Source organism: Poeciliopsis prolifica, unplaced genomic scaffold, assembly GCF_027474105.1.
Source record: "Poeciliopsis prolifica strain line A6 unplaced genomic scaffold, Auburn_PproV2 SCAFFOLD038, whole genome shotgun sequence".
In the NCBI taxonomy this organism is placed as follows: domain Eukaryota; kingdom Metazoa; phylum Chordata; class Actinopteri; order Cyprinodontiformes; family Poeciliidae; genus Poeciliopsis; species Poeciliopsis prolifica.
The window spans coordinates 3288327-3312200 of NW_026562413.1; the positions used below are offsets into that span (position 1 = coordinate 3288327).

General features: G+C 39.2%; 1 protein-coding gene and 1 long non-coding RNA gene across 2 annotated transcripts in view; one reads left to right on the plus strand and one right to left on the minus strand.

The window, feature by feature from the left end:
• Positions 1-1233: 1233 nt before the first annotated feature.
• Positions 1234-13454, minus strand: LOC129375118 (uncharacterized). The gene is made up of 4 exons (XR_008607600.1): positions 13193-13454; positions 11352-11419; positions 3194-3351; positions 1234-1675 (listed from the first exon to the last, which is right to left on the minus strand). It is a non-coding gene; the product is annotated as an uncharacterized LOC129375118 (long non-coding RNA).
• Positions 13455-15083: 1629 nt separating this feature from the next.
• The window catches only part of LOC129375120 (teashirt homolog 1-like), a 36022-nt gene continuing 27231 nt past the window's right edge, over positions 15084-23874 (plus strand). The window contains exons 1-2 of the mRNA XM_055053996.1: positions 15084-15488; positions 15694-16233. Of these exons, the coding sequence (XP_054909971.1) occupies positions 16194-16233 (40 nt within the window). The 5' untranslated portion in view covers positions 15084-15488; positions 15694-16193. The remainder of the gene's footprint in view (positions 15489-15693; positions 16234-23874) is intronic.

The following is a 23874-nucleotide window of genomic DNA, read 5'->3' on the forward strand; positions in this document are numbered from 1 at the left end:
CTGGTGAGGCAGATGCAATGATGGGAAAAACGATCAACAGGACAGACAATTTTACAGAAAATGAAACATCTTGTCACCTCAATGGAAATGTGCTTGATTTTTGCAGTGTCATCAAAGTATTTTCATCATGTTTGAGCTACTTTAGAAAGTATGAATTTAAATAATTATTTTGTGATAACTATAACTTTGTTGACATGGCCACCAAACTTAAAATGTGGATAAAACTGAACAGTTAGAGTCTCAAAGAAAAATCTGTCACACACCTTGATCACATGTCTCAAGTGTGTGAGGGTCAAGTCTCAAATCTTTAGTGCACAATTTAAATCAGAGGTCTATTAAATTTTTAACTTTAGCATGACTGATGTTAATCTCAAACTTAAGTCTCCATCTCTGGTGTTCCCAAATGAAATGTAAACTCAAAATGTCATTAATACATAAATTATTTCAGCAAACTGCTTTTATAAAGTCGCTTGCCAACAATAAAATTTATAAATTGTCTAACCCTTCACAGATATTATTTGAATATTGTAAGTGAAATAATAGTTCAATTTCTTCTATAAGTGAAATAGAGTTTCACTTATTAAATAATTTTAGCCTTAAAAATGGCTATCTTTAGTAGAGATGGAAATTAGTTTTATGATTGTTTTATATCATTAGCAAAATCACACCACAAACAACCCAATCCAAACCATGTGGGGATAACATTCCTGGTCCTCACTCTGCAGGTCACAAACAAATGTTTGTCTATTCCCAGACTGATCAGGATGTTGCAAATAAGACGCTGCTCTAAATGTTAAGGCTGATTAGAACATTTCCTTAGAGATGTGATATCACTATATTAATGTTCCCCAGCTAAAGGATTTCAACCTAAGCGGCATAAAAGCAAAGGAGGCGTTTTATGATAAAGTGGTCTGAATTTGATGACACGTCTGGTGCACCTCTGTCATCTCAGCTCATTTTAAAATCACTGTGTGTCACTTTCCAGCATCGGGGCATGCTAAATTGTCAGGGTTAGGGAAAAATTACAGGGCAGGGTGCAAAATGGTGCCTAGTAATAACACGCAGTGTGATATGACGTGTTACTCATATAACATTTCGGGAGTCCAGCCCAAAACGAATAAAAAGATTTAGATTTGAATCTGTGCACATCTACAGATGACGCTTTTTAGAAGCAGGAAATAAAGCTTGAACCAAATGAAGAGATGAAGGCAGAAGTCCACAGATAAATGCAGATGAACCACACAGAAAATGTGTTTTATTAGAAAATAATTAGGTAACATGTATTAAAGTCAAATAAGAAATAAAAAAATCTTTAGGTACTGATTTGAGGTATTTCAACAACTTTTATACATGTGTATAAATTGAGTACAGGGCCTGAACTACATAAAGTTATCCAAGTGAGCTTTTAATACAGAAAAGCTGAACCCATCCGAACTACGATGCATTGAATCCGATTTTTTTCTGATGTCAGATTTCAGTTGAAATCTAAACAAATGCATTCCACCTTAATCTAAATATTTAAATATAAAAACAAATGTGATCGGTTGATCACGACAGTTCGTCAATTATTTTAATCTGTGGAAAAGGGAAAGTTATCTTTCGACAGGAAGGAACCAGCAGAACCAGACTCAGGAAGGTGCGACCGTCTTCTTCAGCAGCGAATCAGGAGGATCTGCTGCAGAAACAACAAAAACACAATAGTTCAAAATTTAAAATGTTAAGTTCCTTTACCTTTTTTCCAGTTTATTTGCATCTGTAGAGACAGCGAAAACTGAACCCCAGTATTTGCTAGTTTCAATCAAACATAATTTACCACGAACAAATTTTAAGAATATATTGTCAAATCTGGCATGTTTTTTTAAAAACATACAAAGTCAAACAAATAGATGTTTGGCATGTCAGGAAGTTGAAGTTGTGAAAGTTAAGTGTAATTAAAAACTTTTGAGTCTTGAGTGAAGAATTAAAGTTTTTTTATTTGGTCCCAAGAAAATTCTCACAGTGCAAATTAAAACTTCTAAATTCTGTCTATTTACAGAACTCAAGCAACAGAAAGCCATAGTAATATTTCCCTTTCTGATCAAATGAATGCTTAAATTCCTTAAAATGAAAAATTAGTGTTAAACTTAGCACTGACCAAAATTATCCTGATTACTGAATATTCTAAATTGCTGAATTGCAAAAACTGAAACATGCCTGCAATATGGCTTGATGTTTGAGCAACTAAAGATTTCAATTGGGTGTTACAATAAAAAAAAATCTGTAAAATTAATGAAAAGACATCCTGAATATTGCAGTTCTATGTAAAGGACTCCCTGAAACAGTGTTAGCTTCTGTGTTGTTTGCCACAGTTTACTTTTTCCAGTCATTCGTCTAATTTTAGAAGCTATGATTGAAGCTTAATAGAAACAGAGTCAAGACAAAGTGAGAGAGAGGTGGAAAAAAATTACAATAGCTATGGCTTCAAGCACAGAAAACAGGTATGCAAAGGGTTTTTGTCATCATGACAAAAAACTCTGCATATTTGGATATTGTGAATACTGCAGAAAGTATAAATATATACTTTATTAACTAAAATCTTTTCACGTGAATAAAATACAAAAGAGCTGCAGCCTTTCCAACCTTTGGAAATGCCAAATAAATTCTCAACCAGCCCAGTTTAAGCTGATCATCAAATTGACCTTATTACACCACCGAAATGTAAAGAATTGATCCTTCAGAGTGGCTTCTGTGGATTAACATTAAAATAATTTAACAAACAATTTTGCATCACTATACTAGTTATTTTCATGCATTGGGGAGATAATCCCAGTTTGGTAGAGTTTTGATGAAATATGAGGAATTATGAACACTTGATCAACAAAAACTGCTGGTGATTAGTCAAAACGCTTTTCCTTGAGATGGATTGATGAGCTCCTACAAACTTTATCAGTTGTCTAACAGAATTTAAAATGGTGGTTTGTATGAAATGTTCCATCATATTTCATCTTGTTCCCAAAACTGCCCCATATAATGGGGCTAAAACCAACAAAGTACAGCTTGAAAAAAAGAAGAATGAAATGACCTGCATCCATCCATTCTAGTCACTCATTTCTGAAGTTTTTAGACGTTAGTAGACAATTTCTTCTATTTGATTGAATTGATGCTTGATAAACTCAGTTTGACATGGAGCAATGCTACTGGAGTCACACATTACCTGCCTTCAACTGTAGCTATTGGTGGAAGATGATGGGGGTGCTTGGATTAAATGCTGGACGTGGTGTCAGTGAAGGATTGGGTGACGCAGGGTTTTTACCGTGGCTCCAGGTATTGTCGTTTCTCTTGGAGCAGAAGCGTCATTGATCAGGTTGATATCTGGCAGGAGGAAATGTCTCGTTAAAGGCAAATATTTCACAAGCTTTTCTGGCGTCCAACAAAAATTGTCTCGTAAAGACTTTCCATTCTGAGTCAGATCGAAGACAGAGTCATTCTGTTTCTGAGATCCGTCTTTTGTCGGAGAGATAATAGCTTTCCAAGATCAGACAGAGTAATGTTTGTGAGATAGAAGCACAACTGGATCGTAGCTCCATTTTCTTAAAACGTATTGATTATAGTCGAGTCAGGCCAATTCCTTCGACAATCAACTGAACTGTCCTGCATCCGTCCTTGTTTCTTTAAGACAACCTACAAAAAAGAAGCAGAAGAAACGAGAGCCTCCAATAAAACTAACATTAATGGCGTTGCAATATGCAAAGTTATGCAAATTTTATGCACACTGTCAACCTACATTGTGGCCGTTCTTCACTCGTTTCAAAAGGTGCGGCTGCAATTAGATGACAGTTGATTGAAATCATGCGCGTTTTATGATCCAGTTACTTTTGTGCACTGACAGGGTGTTGTGCAATTCACTGACAGTATATTTTCACTGCACGCAGAGATTAACTGCTATTATTGACCCTGATGCAAACCAGCGGGTGATGCATTTCAGACAAACCACTCGTGATCCCGGGTGATTTGCATACGGTGTGTCATTTACCATATTCCCTTTTCTTACCTAATGATTTATGCTTTAATATAACCTGCAAAGCAATATGCGTGCCGTACCTTTACAGTGACTTAACAAGACTGAGCCGGGGAATCTGAAATGATAGTTTAAGGGCTGCAGGGAAAAAGAGAAGTCTTATCAGTTAAGACTTGCTTTGTATGTAGCCCCCCCTCCCTGCTCTCCTTGGAAGGCAGAGGTGCAGTTGATGAATTCTTAAGCAGATCTTGCTGATAATTGTATTTCATAACTGTCATACAGAGAGGGACTGTCCGCTGAGAAGCTATTTGTGTCACCACATCCCTTTCCTCCCTCTGCCTCTCTCTTTCTCCGCAGCCTCTTCAATAAAGCTCAAATCACGACAGGGATTGTTAAATCTACCTCCGAGATTATTAAATCCAAATGGAGAATTTATGGGTGACACTTCATAACAATTAATCCCAGATGCTTGATTAATAAAGTTCGCTCAAACACCTCCCCCTCCTCCTCGTTTTCCTGTCCTCCATACACATTCTCTCCTTCATCGTCGCCCTCTCCGTCACTAAAGTTGTCCTGTTTGAGTGGGATGGAGGTGGAGGAAGAGGAGGAGGAGGAGGAGGGGAGCAGACGTACGGGTAGCAGGATGGTTGTCAGGGACGACATGGGTGTCATTCTTTTTGATTAATGGAGCATTGTGACCCTGCCTCTACCCCCCCACACCCTTCCGCTCTCTTCCTCTTCGGCATGCCCACTCACCTCTGCAAAGCCCCCAAGCCAATCCCTCCTCTACCTCAACACCAGGTAAAAATAGATGTGGGCCAACTTATGTGAACCGTTTGCATTTATGCACGGTATGATCTGATGGGAAAGAAAGATGGAAACAAAGAGAAAGGACCTAAACGGAGAATTAGAAAGACGTCTGCAAAGATGGAAAACAGAAACGGCAGAGAAGAAGAGTAACAAAAAAAAAGTAGATCGGGGATGAGAAGAAATAGGCATGCTAAAGGAAAGAATGGGAATTCAGGAGAACATCACCTAGCTAACCTTCACATCATGTTAAGTCAGCTGAGATTAATTAGTTGAGTGAGTCTGAGCAATTAGGTCAGTAGTTTAAGAGTGTGTGTGTGTGTGTGTGTGTGTGTGTGTTTGGGCTGTGTGTGTGTGTGTGTGTGTTTGGGGTGTGTGAGTGTGTGTGCATTTTTTCCACTTCTGTTTCTCGCCAGATTGCTGTAGTAAAAGAGGATATATTTCCAGCAGGCTCCACATTTATTGGTAACCCTGGTAAAGATGTGTTAAAAACCTTGGAAATAAATGTATCCTTCACTGCTGCAGCAAAACCTAACAATTTTTAAAAAATATATACCTTTACTTTAAGCACATATAAAACAGTTACTGATTCCAATAGAATAGATGCAACTGAAGTTTTACTTAATGATTCACTGATTTAAACTGATTAGAGTCTGGATAAAGTCCAAATCAGTCCTATGGGGAATAAATATAACATGAGTCAGATGCCCATTTGTTTTAGTAACTCTTCAAAATGCAAAAAGACTGCACAAGGTAAGAGCTTCTTAAAACCACCAGACATATTGTGTTGCTATTATTTAGTACATTAAAAAAGTCCAAATGTAGGTCATCGGAAGTTAACGGAGACCCTTAACATTCCCATACGAGTGGGAAAACAATTTGACATGTTTCTGCCACACAAGTCGTTTATGTTTCCATAATTTTGACAATAACATAGGAAAATAGGTCGTTACTATTATTTGCACCCTTACATCTTTTAAAGGATTGTGCAAACCCTGTTTTAGGATTCCAATTCCTAATCTGTAATCTGGGCAGCACCAACACAGACTCTACCACTGCTATCAGTTAAAGTTAGCAGAAAGTGAACATCCCAACTGATGCACCACAATAAACTGATCCAAAGTGAGTTGATAACTTTCCTGAGGAGAAGTTCTGACCTTCTTCAATTTTGCTTTAGTTTTCGGTTTCACCAAATATTGAGAGTGAGCAGCTGGCTAAAATTTGGGCTGTCACTTTCTAAGCGCTCACATTGCCAGGCGTACATCAGATGCTGACTTCAGTGTTGTGCTTTCCTGAAAGAGCTGTTGTCTGATCGAAAAATACCCAGGTAGCAAAAAGCTACTTTCTCAGGATGAGATCTATTATTTGTACTTTGTTGCCTCAGTGACAAAAGACCAAAGATCATGTCGGCTTGTCAAATGTGAAAAGAGCGCGAGTTTGTGCTTCATTTTGCACTCTTTATTTAGTGTTGTCTTCCGCCATTTTTTTCTTTTCCAGAAAGATAAATAAATCATTAAGAGCTCTTCGTACAACCTGTCAACAGAAACCACTGAAAATATCTCAGTTTTGTAAAAGAAAGGACACAGTCAAGATCAAGCTTTTCACTACTTGATAATCCGTTCTTGGCACATTTACTAAAATAATTAGTTCACATCTTCATTACTTTTTTACTGCTATTAAGTGAAACAAATGTTTAATGGAGTTGTGAATAATGGAGTCCAGCCACCATGTAAATATTCTCCAGATAAATTAATGAAATATGACTTTATTAGAGAAGAACAGAGCAATTTAAAATTCTATTTGTGCCTCTCACACAAATAGAATGGAGAATAGAAAGGAAACACAAGCCCTAATTAAAGGTTTCCATATTGATGAAATCATATTGACATCTTTTTGAATTTATTGCATTGTGGATGTCTGCTGCTGTTGTATGTAGAGGGTTGGATTTCTGCTGTACAGCTCTGTACGGCTTATTAACTGGTCTAATCTGTGTAGATGACAGACATTGTGTTTAAGCAGAAAAACTCTGGAAAGATTCAAAGATTTCAGTGTGCTGAAGTCCACACCTGTATTGTACAAGTCTGTATAAATCTGCATTCACTTTCTGAACGAGAAGGACTTGCATTCTGAGGTGAAAAGTGAGATTATACTCCTGCAGTAAAATATGATATTAAGGTTTTTTTCCATCATTGTCAGTAAATGTACAGTAAATGACACTGTACTTAATGTCCTGAATTCGTAGCTCGTTGAGTGCAGAGCTTGTAAGAGTCATCTCTCTCGGCAGAGTCTGGTCTTAAGAAGGTATCACCTCATGTAGCTTTACCAACAATTAATGCGCAAACATTTCAAAGGCAGATCTCACTTATTGCTTTATCCCAACCCTTTGCAATCCAACTTCTGTGCATTCAATAATTTTTTTTTTAAATGTTGCAGCATTCATTACAAAAACTTATTGTAAAATACTGCCAGGCATCCCGAGCTGATGCTTGTTGGTGGAAAAGCAAGGACTGCTGTGTGGTGTGTTGGTGAAGATCCATTTAAAACAGTATGAGCATAAGGAACCCCCTCAGACAAATCCTTGAACTAGTAAAGGCTTACAAAAGATCATATTTAACAATGATGGCTATATATTTTCCTTTTTGCAATTAAAGAGTCCCTCTGTGTAATTTAATGCTTCTTTTCAAGTGTCGGGTCCCCCGAGACTTGGCCTGTAGCTATGCCATCGCTCTTGGTGATTATCATTAATGAATGTCGGCGAGGACCATCCCTCAATGTGACTAGAGAGGAAACACAAGCCCTAATTAAAGGTTCCTATTCATAAATATACGCCTGGAACTGCACAGATCGAGCGGCGCCCAGGCACACAAGTCATGTTAATGTCAGGAAAGCACATTTTTTTAAGAGCATTTTCTCCCCTAATGTGCAGCACACTAGCGGCTGTGACAGATTTCTGCAGTCGAAGCCCCAGTAAGGGGATCTGTGCAATTTGAGATTCGCAGATTTTCATTTAAGTATAAAGCCCAAGATTAGGATGCTCTAATTTGACACACAAGAGGACTGATGACAAAAAAAAAAAAAGATTTGACTTCTAGCTGTTTAAATGAGAATTATGATACATTTTAAGCATGTTATTCTCAGAGACTTTTGTGCAATTTCTAATGAAAAAGGTTTAACAGAGCTTCTGGAGATGAGGCATCGTGTAAGGTTTAGAAAATGAAAATGTTTAACAGGTTTACAAGATGTCACTGAAATGAAAATAATCCCAGTTGCTTGTGTTCCCTCATACGTTTGAATTTGTCATGAACACAATTTGTTGCATTTTGATGTTTAACAAAAAAAAAGGGATATTCTTGTGCAGAAAATATCATGGTAACATTGGGAATTATACTCTGCTTGACAAAAAAAAACTCAACTCAAACTTGTTAGGAAATAGAAAATATGGTGCTTGAAAGGATAAACATTTGGCTCCTTCTCTTTCATCCTAAATGGCAAAAAAAAACTGCTAATTGGAGTGCATGTGTCAGTGAAAACAAAAGCCAAGGGAGGAGGAGAGGGAAGCATGAGTGTGTATGTCAAAGAGGAAATGTGGATTTGTCATTTTGTTCAGCCCAGCAGGATTTTAGGCAAAGTTGTTCCAGAAAGCAGGAAATTTGTCTTGTAAAAGTTTGGGCTGTGGTGCGACATAGAAGAAATCATGTTTTTTGGGGGGAGGAGGAAGGAGGGTTCTATTATTTTACAATAAGAACTCCCTTATAAACCTCTTAGAAACAGTATTGACATTATTAATTAAGCTGTGATCCCTTTGTAAATCAATCAATGCTGGCATAAACGGTTAGTCACTGATGAAAACCAAACGGTTCTACAAATCTAAAAAGATAAATTCTGATTCAACCTGAAACTAATGCAATGTGACTGCATGTTACTGATTTATTAAAGCTTTTGGGTTGAATTATTACTGTATTTTTAACATTGTATTACAATAAGACTCTTAAAGGAATGTATAAATAGTTAATAGTATTATAACAATTAGTTAATAATATTAATATTAACCCATAAGGCACAGTTGACATAGTAATGCAGACCCATGACACTATTCCAATCTTTTACTAATATACTGAAACCACTCATTACTGAATGGACTCTTTCCAGTGTTGACACTTCATTTTTTGTAAAATATTACAATTAGACTCTCCTTAAAATGATTTAAGAAAGTCATCATCCTGATATTCAAGATGTAAAGCCTTTATAAATCATCAATACTTATTTGAAAGTCAGCAAGGAGTCACTCAAACTATTCATCCATTCGTCACCTTCTGCTTATCCAAGATGGAGTCATGGGGTAAGAGGAGGGAAACCCAAATATCCCCAGTGATATTCCAGCTCATTGTTGTTACGCCTTTTAGTCATCATCAAACAATCTTCCAGTAGTTCCTTAAGGAAAACTGAAAGCCCTTTCTCATTGCCATGAATGTCTCCCATGCCCCAGATTTTGCTTTTGTAACCACAGAAGTTGCATTCCGTCAGCCTCTCCTGCCACCTGATTCAACTCACTGCTGGTGTTGGATCCAGTGGTGTGTTGTACATCTTTTCCTCTCTCTCTCTTCATCCAGGTGTTCAAGACACGACACAGAAGATTTGCTTACTCAGTTACAGGCTTGTTCATTGACTTTGACCAAGCAGCTCAATACCAGAAGCACATCTGAACAAACCTTGTTCTAGAACTAGGTGTTCATTATGGACGTCTAGAAGTCCAATAGGAAAATACAGCTCGGATATAGATAAGGGAAGCTATCGCTCCCAATCACACCACTCTAAGTAACGCTATCATGCCCCATATGAGCAATGAAGTCCCCAAGGACCACCACAGAATCCCCACATGGCACCCAATCCCCACAAACCATCCAAACATGAAAAGAAGCAGAGCAACCTAAATTGCTGTTTGGTGCAAAAAGCCCAGGAAACAGTCGAATTCAACATAAAGGTACGAACAGGTGACCGTTTCGATCACAAATGCGCTCAATTTGTGAATATCTCCATACCTGCCTCTTTACAGAGCAATTTCACTACCAGTTTATTATTCATTTATAAGGACAAGCTATTTTTTTCTGCCTCATCTAAATGTATTGCTAAAAAACTAAAGTTAATTTTTTCCATGTTTTTGTCTCTGGGAGTTTTGAATCTTTTGATAAACTTGTATCTGTCACTATAGAGCTGCACTTATTCACATCCTTTCATCTAAACTGGCAGGAAAGAAAAAAGCTTGGTTAGAAAGAAAAAAAAACTTTAGTGGGGGGGAATACAAACCTTTAATTGCATTGTCAAAACCCCACAGACACATCGTCCCAAGTCACATTTAACAAGTAAATCTCTAGAAAATATTTTTTAAAAACTTCTTTTCTTTCTCTTGGTCTCCATACTCGCAGCATATGGCACTTTAATTACGCAGCCTTATCTCGTAGATGTGGAGATAGAGCTCATGTCAAAGTTAGAGCCTATTCTTTATTAATTTCTTAGTGTATATTCCCATAATCAGCCTGTCAATGGATGAAATCTGATAGAACCCATCGCTGAATCAAGATCACTCAAGATTAGAAAGAGAGGTTTTCTCATAGGATGCGAAAGGAGCTCACAAAGTTTCTTGTGAAGGGTTTTTGAGTGTGTTTAACCTCTGAGTTTCTTTGAAAGGAAATCTGTGGTGCCGTATTTGATGATGCATGCGAAAATAGCCAGGAGGATTCCAAATCAGAGAGTTAGTGCAGCAAAATGCTTGGGTGATTAGCCACAGGCTAACATGTCTGACTCCGGATAAATTAGTCATTAACAGTAAGAGGAAGGCATTAAATAGTTTCTTTCTGTTTGATGTTACTTAAGTGTAATTTCCTGTAACGCATCCAAAAATGCATATATTTTGTAGCTAATAACATGACAGATTTGTTTGCAAAATCTGTTTCCTTAAACCACTGAAAAGGGTTTTTGACTCATTAGCTGCTGTCAAACACAAATTAAATCAGCTGCGGTGTTTCACTGTGTAGTGTTTGAATAAAAAGAAAAGGGAGGGATCGTCGAAGCGCGATAGTGTACAGCATTTGATGAAAACTACAGGATAAAGGAATGCAAAATAGTTGCAAGGATGATGAAAAGGTACCAAAGATAAAGAAACTGAAGAGGGAGAAGTTTGAAACATTTCTTTTTGTCTTCATTTGAATTGTGTTTTTCGGCGTCAGAAGCAAAGCACAATGGCAAATGTGAGGATTCAAAAAAAAAAGGTGAATGCACAACATCAAGGCACAAACATGTTGGCTTTATTCTTTCACTTTAAATGCTCGTTAGGCTTTACAAAGATATTTGTGTGTGTGTGTTAGATGGTTAAACAAAAAGGAAGAAACTGAATTCAAGAAAAAAAAAACAGCTCCACACTTGTCAAAAGAATAATTTGATTTTTATGTATTTATCTTTTAATCACAGGTTTGCTCTAATTACATATCAGAGTGAGAAGAAGCGCATCTACAAGTAGAAATGTGACAGTATCCACTTTTTCTTTTCTCACCTGATTCGACATCCTGCATGCAGGACTTCTCTGCAGTGCGTCTTCTCCTTTGCATGATTGTGTCAGAGCTGCGAAGACAGAGGACAGAAACAAAACAGGTTCCGCTTTAATGTATGTGGATATATACATGACGAGGACACGCATGTTCTTGCCCGCTCTAAGAGGACTGGGGGTAGACGGGGGGCTCCGTGTCAACATGCTGTCACCGTGCCACTGTGGTTACATAGAAGGGGGGATAGGGGAGTCTTCATGTGTAAAAGCAGAGGGTGACGGGAAACAACCGGAACGACTGTTCGCGGATTGTGTTTGGCTTTTGTGTCGGTCAACATGTGGACACGGCCGGGTGAATTTAAAGGTAGTGTGTGCTTTACACACATCGCACTCAACATGCTAAATGTTTAGCTGTGGAGAGTGTGAGTGTGTTTCTGATGCAGAGGACTGTGAAAATGTAAGCTTCAAGGACAGAAAAACTGTGATTATAATTACAGCATGCTCCACAATTATTGTCTTAAAGGCTCTCTTCTTTACTGCTACGGTTATTTTAAATTTTTCAAAACATTTGTGATTTATAAAAATGTGGATATTGGCAAGTTTAGTCCAGAAGGCAAATCAGCAGACATTTGTCTTGAATGCTCTCCTGTCTTTTCCATTTTGAAGACAGTCTAGTGTATTAATATTTGTCATTTTCAGAACTTAGCAAACTAATTAAGTTTTTGAAGACACTTTGTTCAACATTTAAAAAAGAAAAAAAAGCTATGTACAAATTAAAAACATGGTTTAGTTAAACTTGTTTTGAAAGGAAGATTAGTGCTGAAAATAATTGTAGCCTATTTTGAGTTTTTGTATAACCATTTTTTTTTTCTCAGTGAGAAATTGATCTCCCGTTGATTCAATGTACTTAAATTGAAAGTAGGATTATTCCCAAAAAAATTTCAGTGTGAATTTATGCTACTGCAATAAAAGTTGCATTTATGTTAAGGCTTTTTATGCATTTTCCTCAGGATGCCAATCAGTGCCAGGCAACGCACTGTAAATACAAAGTGCATTACAGCAAACTGCACACAGATTAAGAACTTTAGAGAACCTTTCTATTAAGAATACATCCTAAGGATGAACAAATTAGAGGTAAATAGCTGTGGCCCAACCAAACTCCACTTCCCCACACACACACACACACACACGCACACACGCACACACACACTCTCACAACCAACTATTGGCCTCAGATCATTTTCAACACAGTTTGTACTTTCTACTCCGTACAAACTTGTACTGTGAGGATGATCAAATGTCATTTGCAATTTGTAATTCCCGTTACTACTTAATAGATTTTGCAGAGCAAGCAAGTTTGCAAATTAACACTGAAAGGTAAAATATTAGCTGTGCAGCTGTCCTTTATTACACGCATAAAATGAATGCTCTTTTACTTTGCGCGGTAATCCCTGTTACTGGAAGCGCAGCAGAGCTCAGTTTCCTGACTTTAAATTAGAAAGCGTGTGATCCAAGATCCGATTAAACACAGAGCGCTGCTTTTCAGGAAAACGCGCGCCTGAGCGTCGGCTAAACCCCGAACATGATCTGATCCCGCAGTTCCTTCTGCACACTTTTGATGGAAACATCGGTGACGTAGGTCGGCTTCATCAATCAGCGCGCAGGCCCCCTTTTGACAGACACACGTTGGGGCGGTACTCCTCCGTTTCTTTTCCCTGCCACAGTGCGAGCTGCGTTGGTCATGTTCCTGTGCGCGCCGCGAATCCGGGGACGCGGCTCAGACGCGGACGGACAGCGGCCAGCAAAATAAAAACAAAAGTCTGCCGAGGGGAACAAAAACAGAAACTCACCAGAATTAGAACTGGCCAAAGTTTTGACTCCATTTCTGTAAGATTGGAATCCATGAAGCTGGAGGAAAGCAAAAATAATAACAAAAAAAAAAAAAGAGACAATCCGGTGCGTGATGCGCACAGCGCTAGATTTTATGCCATCCAAGTGATTATTTAAAGCGAAAATAATCTGATCTCCCCTCTACTTTTTCCTCTCCCTCTTAACCACCCTCACGTCGCCTCATTTGAAACAACATATTACGGCTCAAGTTGGGGGCTCTTTATAAACACTTTATGGTAGATAATAGTTTGGACGGAGAGGAGGCTATTAATGGAGTCTCCAGTGGCTCCAGAGCCCCTCCCCTTAACCAGAAGCCTCGCTAAAAAGGTGTAACGAATCGATCTGCAGCCTCCTTTGTCCCAGTAAAGAGGTCACTGAAAATATGCACAATGTTTTCTTTTTCTTTCGTTATCTTTTTTTTTCTTCTTCTTTTTTTAACTGTGATGCAGAGCAGCTCTGAGGGAACTCTTAAAACTTGTGGGAAAAAGAGACAAAGTGATTTGGGAATTTTAAGAAAATGCTTTACAAAAAAAGCTTTATAGTTAAAAGCAAGCAAGTGTGTCAGATCTGTGATCTCATTAATCACCCAGATCTATTAGTTTAAAAATAGCCAATTGCTAGCAACAAATAATGGGTTAAATTAAGTTTTACACTGTAAAACATGTTTCTTTGAGGTTATTGAATTCTAGTCAATAAAACTATTCCAAATCAAATCAAGCAGGTAGGTTTTAAAACTGCTTGGTAATGAGTGAAATCTTAGACACAGCTTATATTTTCCTTAGAAATGTTTACAATTTACAGCAACAACAACAACAAAAAAAAGTTGGATGAGTTGGATTTTAAATCAACATCAACTTCGTGAAAAGCAGTGGCTGGTAATGAAACTTGTTGGGAAAGCTGCTTTGTTTCAGCAAGAAATTAAGTTTGTGTACTTTAACTAGATTTTGCAGCAATTCTCCCCAAGCATGTGGTGCGAGTGGAAAGGAACCATCTCCTTTCAACCAGATGGATATTCCACCAGAACCAGGGTCAGTATGAATGATCAGCGGCTGACAAGACAAGAAGCAACCCAGAAAAATCAGATGTGCTGAAAAGGAAGTATCCTTTTGTTAAAGACGAGGAGAATACAGAGTTTATTGCAGTAATCGTGAGGGACTTTTAAAAAGTGGTTGCCGTGTAACTATTAGTCATTTTCTTATTAACTAAGAATATGACTACAAGTTATATGCCAACTAATTAGCTGATAAACTTACACATAACTTCTATTTCAAAATTGACAAAAATCTCAGCAAATAAATTGTTTATACCGACATCATTGGAGAAATTATTTGATTTGATTTATTAGAGTTTCATTTGTAGTCATAAATTAGTCAAATGTCAAGTGATGTATTTAAGATAAAAACAGGAGACAAAAAAAAACCTGGATTGTACCTCAACTTTGGGGGAAGGATGTTAAAAAATGCATTGAACAACAATAGTTACTAGAAATGAGATGCTATTACAACAATTCAAACGAGCACAGATTAAGAGTCCTAATGAAAGGCAGGATGGAAAAAAGTAGAATTAAACATTAAAACCTACTTATGATTCAGGCAACTTGTGTAAAAGTAATCTGATCACAACAGAAAACTTGAAATAATTACAATTAAACGTGTTTGTACCTATACATGTAGGCTATAGGTTCTTATGAATAACTAACATTCCTCTCATAATAAGATAGTAGCACAAACTGACAAGGAAACAAACTTTTCTGTTTTTTTTTTTCTTTTGCTGTTTTTGTTTTTCTCATTCTTTTGTCTGAGCGCGGGTTCCAGTGCGCGCACGTCAGGGACGCACCTCTCCTCAACCCCTGCTCAGGAAAAAGGAGAGCCATCCCTCCTTGCAATAATTAGAGTTGCAGATTGACAGGTGGGCTCTGACTGTCAGGGTGACGCTTGTCGGAGGGGTGGAGTAAAAGAAGGAGAAGGGGCCCGGAAAGGCAGCTGGATGTGTCTTGTCTGTCAGTAGCAGCCGTCTGAAGGCGATGTGCGCACATTTTTCTTCCCCTCTCTGCGTGCGGGAGACTCTTCAGGGGGGTGTTGGTGGTGGTGGTGGTGGTGGTGGGGACGACGACGGTCCTTGTTGTTACTTTTCAGTCGAAGTGCGTTAGATGTAATAAAACAACAGGAAGCAACAAGAAGAGCAGGCCCGCTTATTTCCCGACGAGTTTCTGAGAAATTCCAAGTGTCCGTGTTTTGACAATCGGTCGGTGTTAATGTGAGTATTTCATTATCCAGGTGGGGGCGGGAGTGAGGAGAGGGGAGGGAGGCTGGGGAGGAGGGGGGTGAAGGAGTGGAGGGGGGGGCACTCTCAACACTCGCGTTTGACTGACTGACATATACACCCCTGTCCGCTTTAAGCGTGTCACTCTTCTTTTTTTTCCTTCCTCGCTGATCTCCTTTCCCGATTTTCGTCTTCGCAGCGGAGCTTTGGAGGCGCGCGCGCGCGGAGCTGCGGCCGGAACCTGGCCGGGACCGGAGAGACACGAGACACGAGAAGACGCCGCGCCGCGCCGCCCGCGCCGCGCCAGACCCCGCACTTCGGACTCCGCTCCTCCGTCGAGGCGACACAATGTGCTCCGTCATCGGAGCAGCACCGTAGTCCGAGTCCCGCGGCGGGAGCGCGTTTTATTCGGATGGAAACGCGGCTGATCTGAGATCTGCACCGAGCTCTTTCCAACCACATCAGCCCTTCCTGGAGTTTTTTTTTTCTTTCCCCCTCCTGATCGGACGAAGTTAACGATTCCTACTCAAAATCGCCTGCATACGTCATAAAGAATAAAGAAAGAGACGTAAAGATTTAGAAACTATTCGCCCTACGTGGGGATCTACACTTTTAAATTATACCACCTTCGTTCGCTTCCAGCTTTGTCCGCTGTTTTGATCTCTGCATGAACAGTCAATCGGAAAATCCCGCAGCAGCATGCCGAGGAGAAAGCAGCAAGCACCGCGGCGGTCAGCAGGTAAGCGCCCAGCTCTGCAAACACACAGACACGCACACACACACACGCACACGCACACACCCTGAAATCCACACGGAGAGTTTTCTTCACGGCACCTTATGCAAAAACTTCTACAACAATTTTCTGTACTGAACTTTATAACTCAGAACCTCCCAATTCACGCAGTGAACTTTTCTGGTTCAAGTTCTAATATATGAATATATGTATATGTTTTTTTTTTCAATTTATTTATTTATTTTAACCGCAGCGTTGCTTGATGTGAAAAGGAAAGAATGAAAAGTTGCATGTTTCCAGCTTGTGTTCCGCTCTGGGATTGCCATCCTTGATTTGATGCTTGATTGATCGCCTGTCATGCAACTTGCCTTTGATCTATTCATTCCTGATAAACATCAGTAAATCATTCGCCACGCGGAGACACGCATGCGTTAGGCTCTCTGTGGATTAAGAAAAAAAAAAGGCGTTTTGAGTGTGAGGAGGGGGCAACTTTTTAACCTTCCCCTTGAGGAACAAAAAAAAAAAAAAGACAAATTGGAAAAGGAAAAAAAAAGTTCTCATGTGGGATAAACAGTTGACGATTAAACATCCATAGGGGAGGTGGAGAGGGGAGACAAGGGGAGGGGGTGAGGGTGCTGGGGCGTAGCGAGATCACAGGGAGATGATCCTCAGACGCTGCAGGGTCACTCCAATGTCTTCAACTGACCTCTAGAAAAAAAAAGAGACTGCAAAAAAATAAAAAAGTGCATTTCATGTCCAGTAGGAAACATCAAATTCCAGAGTAACAACACGTGAAATCCTTCAAGTTCAAGATGGAAAATGTTACAGACAAAAGGGAGAATCATGCTGATTCGCTCAGTTTATTTATTTATATTTTTATTCTAATTGCATTACGTGATTTCATACTAAGCTAATAGCTACACAGTTACAAATGTTTGGTTCCAGTGTGTCACGAGACGACCCCCTCTTCCCAGACAGATTGACTGACATGCGTTTCCAGAACGACCAGAGAGAGCGCGGCGCTTTGAAGTTTCACGCAGTAATGACCAAAGCTGAATAAAACAGCTGCAGAATGTTAAGCAGCTGTAGGCGGTGGAAATGTGAGGTTAAGCAGACTTAATCAAGGTTGTGACGGAGCAGACTTTGAACTCTGCGTGGCTGTAGTCTCTAATTGAGCAAAGCTTTGCGGATGGATGGATGGATGGATGGATGGATGGATGGATGGATGGATGGATGGATGGATGGATGGATGGATGGATGGATGGATGGATGGATGGATGGATGGATGGATGGATGGATGGATGGATGGATGGATGGATGGATGGATGGATGCATGGATGGATGGATGGATGGATGGATGGATGGAGAACAAGGGGGGAAGTATTTAGGTTTCCTGTGCATTTTCCAGTCTCTTTAATCTGAGGTGGCCTCATTTTGGGTTTAGCTTTTTATAATGTGATCATATTTTTTCTTTATCCCGTCTTAGCATGCTCTGGACTCACGTTTTGGACAATCCCATAAAGTTCTGGGCTAAAAGTTAACATTTTAGCTCAGCTTTGTCATGAATACTGAATGTTGCATATGCACCTCAGCAAGCGAGAGAGCTTCTCAATAGGCCTTTGTATGCCATTTCAAATGGGCTCTGTTTCATCAGTCACAGTGATGATTTTTTTTTTTTTTAGACCCGTAATGGCGCTGCACCCTATCTGTTTTATGACCAGTGACAATACATCAGTGTTCTCTCATTTGGAACCGCATTACTGCATCTGTTAGTTTTGGCGGATGGATGCTGAGCCCTGCAATCTGAGCTGCAGAGACTTTTTTTTGTTCTATTGCTGCAGTCATTTGTTGTCATTTCCAGGAGGTTTTGTCTTTCTCTCTCTCTTTTTTTTTTTTTTTTTTTGTGTTCTAAGGTCGATTAGTGACATAAACGGTGCAATGATGATCTGTAACATGACACAACTCGAGATCACAATCTTGATGTAAAAATCAAATCTGGGTTTCCTATCATCCAGTCAACTTAGTTCTAAACCGATTTTAAGGGTGAAATGACATTAACATTTCACCAATTCAGTACCTGTTTACAATGATATTACTCTGCCTCCTGCTGAGTAGATTAGTCTCCTAAATGCTTCTTTATGCTATGATCTCATGTGTTTTTCTCTTACGATGTTTAAAGTTGCATCATTGACTCAGGAAAAAAATATATCCAGCAGACTTTAAAACTTTCCTCGAGTCTCATTGAATGGAAACTGAATCTTGCAGTTCCGTGTTTACATAAGCATTACAGCAGGTTTGATCAGTAATTACAGGAGTTTAATTAGCAGATGGAAGAACACACACACACACACACATAAAAGCCATAACTCGGAACTGAGGTCGCTGTTAGAAAATGAAAACCACCGCACGTCTTACTTGCGCTCCTAGTTTGCCAACTGCAGTATCTTAAATCAAACCCTGACACTCGGAGTAATGAATCTGTCAACTAATCATTCAACACATCACTGTGATTACAGTGTGGCACCATGTTGAGTGCGTTCCATGAGAGTTAAAGAAGGGTTTAGCATTAACAAAGGGAAAAAAAAAAGTTCTTCTGGTGAACATTTAGCTGTTCTGTCTGAGGAAAAGTCCAGCCACAGTAAAGCGGTTGGAGCTCTCTGAGTATTGTAGCTCCCTTTGGATAGATCAGCTGCACTGTGAGGTATGGACTGAAGTGAGATCCAATTCAATTTTTACTGATACCAAACAAAAAATAAATCACATGATATAATTGCTCTAATTTAAAAACAGCAAAGCAATAATTAATCCTGCTGCTGAAATAAAATAGAATGTACAAAACTATAACTAATCCTTAACTTTTTTTTTCCTTCTTAATTGGTGCATACTTAATTAAATTCAGCTTGGCCAAAAAAAAAGAAACATGTTGTCATTCTCCTTTTATAGTAACACAAACTGATATTGGGATGTTATTCAGTGAGACTGTCTTGGTTTCCAAACAGCCTTTATCAGAGTGAAAGATGGTGATACTTTAGTTCCAACGTAAACAAGGAGAAAAAGTGTAGCAGCCTTCCTTCAGCATGGACAATTTTAGCAGTTTTGTAAACATGTATCCTGATATGGAAAATCCTAATAACACTCTTCAGAGCTGAAGTTGTCACTGACGGAAGACACCTCAGTTATTTTCAGTATCAGTGTGTTGTTAAAAGTAAAGTCAGAGGAAGTGTGGAAGACGAAAGAAGCAATATAGAAACGCAAAACAAATGTATATAAACGGCGTGAAGGAAAGTTTATAACTGTTTGAAACTGTAACTGCTTGAGGCGGTTACATGCTTTGTTGCTGGTATCCAGAGTCTTGGTGGTAGTTCATCAGTGAGGACAACCTTCACTTTGCTCACTATCGTGACTATTGTTGCTGGCCAGATTTGATTGACTGATCGCAATTTTACACAAAGTACCAATAATTATCAATCTTTGCTAGATTTTAAAGAAAGTTCCACCAAATCTCTTTAAACTCGCCGTGCGGTTTTGTCCGGATTATACTCAGCAGCTGCATCCCTCTCCTTGTGCTTTGCCTCCAACGCCACTTCCAAAAAGGAGTCTCTTAATTACGACTTGCGGGGTGGGGCCTCCCTTTATCCTGACGGCATCATTAGCCCAGGTCCCTAATTATCCAGGTAGCTGGCAGATCAGTGACGGGTCCGCAGATTACTGCTGACAAATTCAGCTCGGTGTCACGTCTGCAAGCTGCCTTGATGAAATCAACTCTGCATCGTTTCTGCAGCTTTCTTTTTCCCCCTCCTGTGTACACTCAACAGCAGAAGTTGCTTACTGTGTCATTTGACATTTTTGTATGTCTGCTTCAGCAGAGGTGCTTCTTAATAATTGTGCAGCAGATGCGACCCTAATTTCTTTTCTTTTGTGTGATAGAGAAATGAGTAAAGTTATTCGCAGTGCTGCATCAAATACATTTTAACATTGATATTTACTATTGTGTTGACTGGGTAGGCGATTAGCTCGTGGCACCTGTCGAGAGAAAGAATTAAGCACAAAACTCAGAGTCGGTTTTATCGGGATTGCTTCTGATAAAGAATTTAATGACATTTGTCAGGATGAGAAGCAGCAGCTATGAGACGGGAAAACATTATTTGAACTTAAGTCTGCGAACAACCGAGCATGTTTGCGCTTGTGTGTGTGTGTGTGTGTAATTTTCAGATTCACTGATACGGCAGAGTCTGTAAAGTGGCATTAACAGGTGACATTGACTGAAGGAGTCAGTGGATGTATTTGCTTCTCCACACACTCTGCTAGTTTTCATTTGCATTTGCCGTCGGAGGCAGGAGGCCTTCTGGAAATCAAAGACGCGCGGCTAATCTGCGCGCGCACACACGCATACACGCGCAGACTCGGCTCCGCTTTCTCTGTCCTCGTCGTCGTGGAGGTTAAGTGACAAATGAAGATCGATGACTGCTCTTATGGAAAACAGAGGGTCGAGCTAAAAAAAATATGTGGGAATGAGACGCGCCTGAGTAGTGAAGACGTAGAGGCGTTCTGCGCTGCAGGCGAGAGGTAAAACTATCCCCTCGCTTAATGAGCTTCAGTGGAAGCAGGAAAAACCTGGACTTTCACTCGAGCACAACAAAAGGAGAATCAACTGAAATCAAGGTCATTTTTGTAGAGCTAAAACTTACCAGCTTCCTCTGCCTTAAATCAAACTTTTTCGCTCGTAGCTCATGTTATATCGCCAGCTGCTTTTGATCCACAAAGATATCTTGGGAAACATTTCTAACATTCTGCAGGGTAAAGAAAAATTATGGCTTAGACGCAGAACAATAGCAGTGTTGCAGAAATGAATAATATTTCTCACTCTCCTGTGTCATAGGAAGGTCAGACCACCTCACTGTGACCACACAGAGGCCTGAAGACGCGAGAGAAAAATTCCTGTGTGAATAAATAAAGTAATAAAGAGTTGATTGAGCTGAGAGTGAATCTAGTGAAGAGAGCAAATGGTTCTTATAACAGCCTTGACTAAAAATACCACAACATCAAGGTATTGATGTAAAGTGAAAAATAAAAATGAACATTTACTTTTAATTTAAAACTGAAAGTCAAGAATTAATAAAGTATCTCCAAAAATAAATCGACATATTAAATATTACAGTTATATGTTCTCCACATCATGTATGCTTATAAATATATTAACTAATTTTAATTAGTTTCCATTATGTGCTCAGGTAGCAAGCCTGCAGTCTGCTGCTTGACAGTAATGTCACTTATAGCTTACCAAATCTAGATTTAAAGCAGTGTCACCTAACATGAGTGATGCTCTTCTATATGTGCTGTATTTTCTTCCACAACACATTTAAAATATGAACTCAACCGAGTTTCACAAAGTTATTAAAAGATGGGTTATTGTCTTTCTGACTTTAATTAAATGTGTGTGTGTGTGTGTGTTAAGAAAATAAGATTTCATGACATTTCTGTCTTTTCCACCAGCATCAACACCTCAATGGGAAGGTGACAGACTAGGGAGAGCTGTTAGTTTTTAAACTTTCAAAAAGCTAAATTTGGTTTTGAAGAGTATATGTTCTCCACAGTTAGGGACAGATTAGGGATTTTCCATGCGCAGAAATACGCCATAACTTCCATGGAGTTATTGGTGTTTGTCAGGATTCCACTAGAAAAACACTGAAATAGAAATAAAAAGTGTTTGTACCTGAACAAAATCTCAAGTAATACTGAGGCGAGGGCGAGAAAAACTTGGATGCAATAAGTTTTAATGGGAAATGAGGACGAGAGGTCCTGTACGAACTGTTTTATTGTTTCTGCTGGATGATTTTTGTTTTTTTTTTATGTGAGCTAGATTTATTAAAGCATCTGTGTTCTTATTATTTATGCATGTTGCTTCACTGTATGTATTTTGTTTGACCTTGAATGATTGATTCTGAACACCACATAGACACAGTGATTGTTTGGTATAGTTACAAAGGTCTAAAAGAGGCTTTTTTTTCCTTGTCCCTTTCTGGATTACATTTGACTTTTCCTCCTTAATTAAGATCAATATAACTGAGTTCCTCTTGGTTTTCACTCTGCTGACCTAAAAAGATGTCTTCTGATTCACAAACGGATCAGCGCAAACGGCGCTTTCTTGTGACTTGAGTCGCGCGGCACCACTCGGCCTTGAAGTTGTGTTGCTGCTGTTGAGCAGCCCTGAACATCTGGCATGCAGCAGGGCGGGTGAACACGGGTGTGGGTGAGGTGGAGAGCACAACAGAGGGGTTGTGAAGAAAAAGGTATTAAAAGTGACAGATGAACAAGACTCTGGGAGACGTTCGCCTGCAGCAGCTGTGACTGCTGCCGTTCCTCTGACAGGTGTCAATTAAGAATTACTGCAGAAACCCCGTAGTCATTTTTCCCCCCTGCCCAGCTGTCTGTCTCCGTGCCTTTTCGGAGAAATAGCACTTTACCCTTGTCAGCGCGTTAGCACCTCGCCACCGTTGCCCCAGAAAATAAGTGCATGGCGGGCATTCTAATCAATATCCGGCGTATTAGCAATTATTTTGCCCATTGATTTATGTCGGGTCAGCGACTCCCAACGTGGTCTTATTAGCTGCTGATTTTATGTGCCTGTGCTGCCACTGCAAGACATGCAGCGTACACACTTGTTCTGGTGTTGCCAGGTAGTTTAACCTTACAGGTAGAGCCAAGTACACAAGTAGGAAGACATAAAGACAATTAAGACCTTGGAACTGTCTCTGTATTTCTCCAGATTATAACATCTAACAGTTGCTTGACTAGTGACTGGCAGATCTGGCACGTAAAAGTAACAATAGTTATCATTCAGACCTTAAACCCAACATAATAAGGTTGCTGGAGCAAGCTGGTATTAGTGTTTGCATTTGGTGGGGAAGTTTATCCTGAGTAAAGAAGACTCAGTATTATCTTTTTGTAACATATTTTAGGTATTTTAAAGTTTTGTCATTTAAAAAATATAAACTTTCTATACAGTTATGTGAGCTGCTAATGAGTGGGAATTTCACTGAAATTTAATTTCTTGTAGATATATTGATTATAGCAAATGAGGCACTTTCATGTTTAAAAATATTAAAAATTAATATGCAGTTGAGTTTTTTTATCAGTATTATTTCTCTGCTAACAATATAGCTCTTTAATGTAGTACAGTTTTTACACTTAAATTCAAAACCAACTAGAAATAATAATGAAACCATCCAGGTAAATTACATCTTTTAAAAAGAGGAGTGCATTCAGACTGAATCAGTGCGTGTTTTTCCAAAAACAGATTAAATTTATGATGTTGGACAAATATTTGTTCTGCTCACCAACCAACACTGAACAGCTGGGTGACCAGAGAGCTCAGCTGGATGAGTCGGTACCTTATGGGATTAAGTCCCAACCTGTAGCTCTGTGACCTCAAGTTATCCTCCGTTTCTCTCGGGCCACAACATGTTTATCTCCTGTGAAATTAAGGTCAAAGGCCCAAGTTTAAGGTGAAAAAAGAACTCAGACACTGAAACCGAGATAATTTACTTTAGTATAGCAAACCAAAAGGGTGACAAAGCTATTTACCTGCTTTAAATTTTGATCTGCATGTTATTTTAGCTTCACCTTGATTCTTGAAAGTCAATGTGA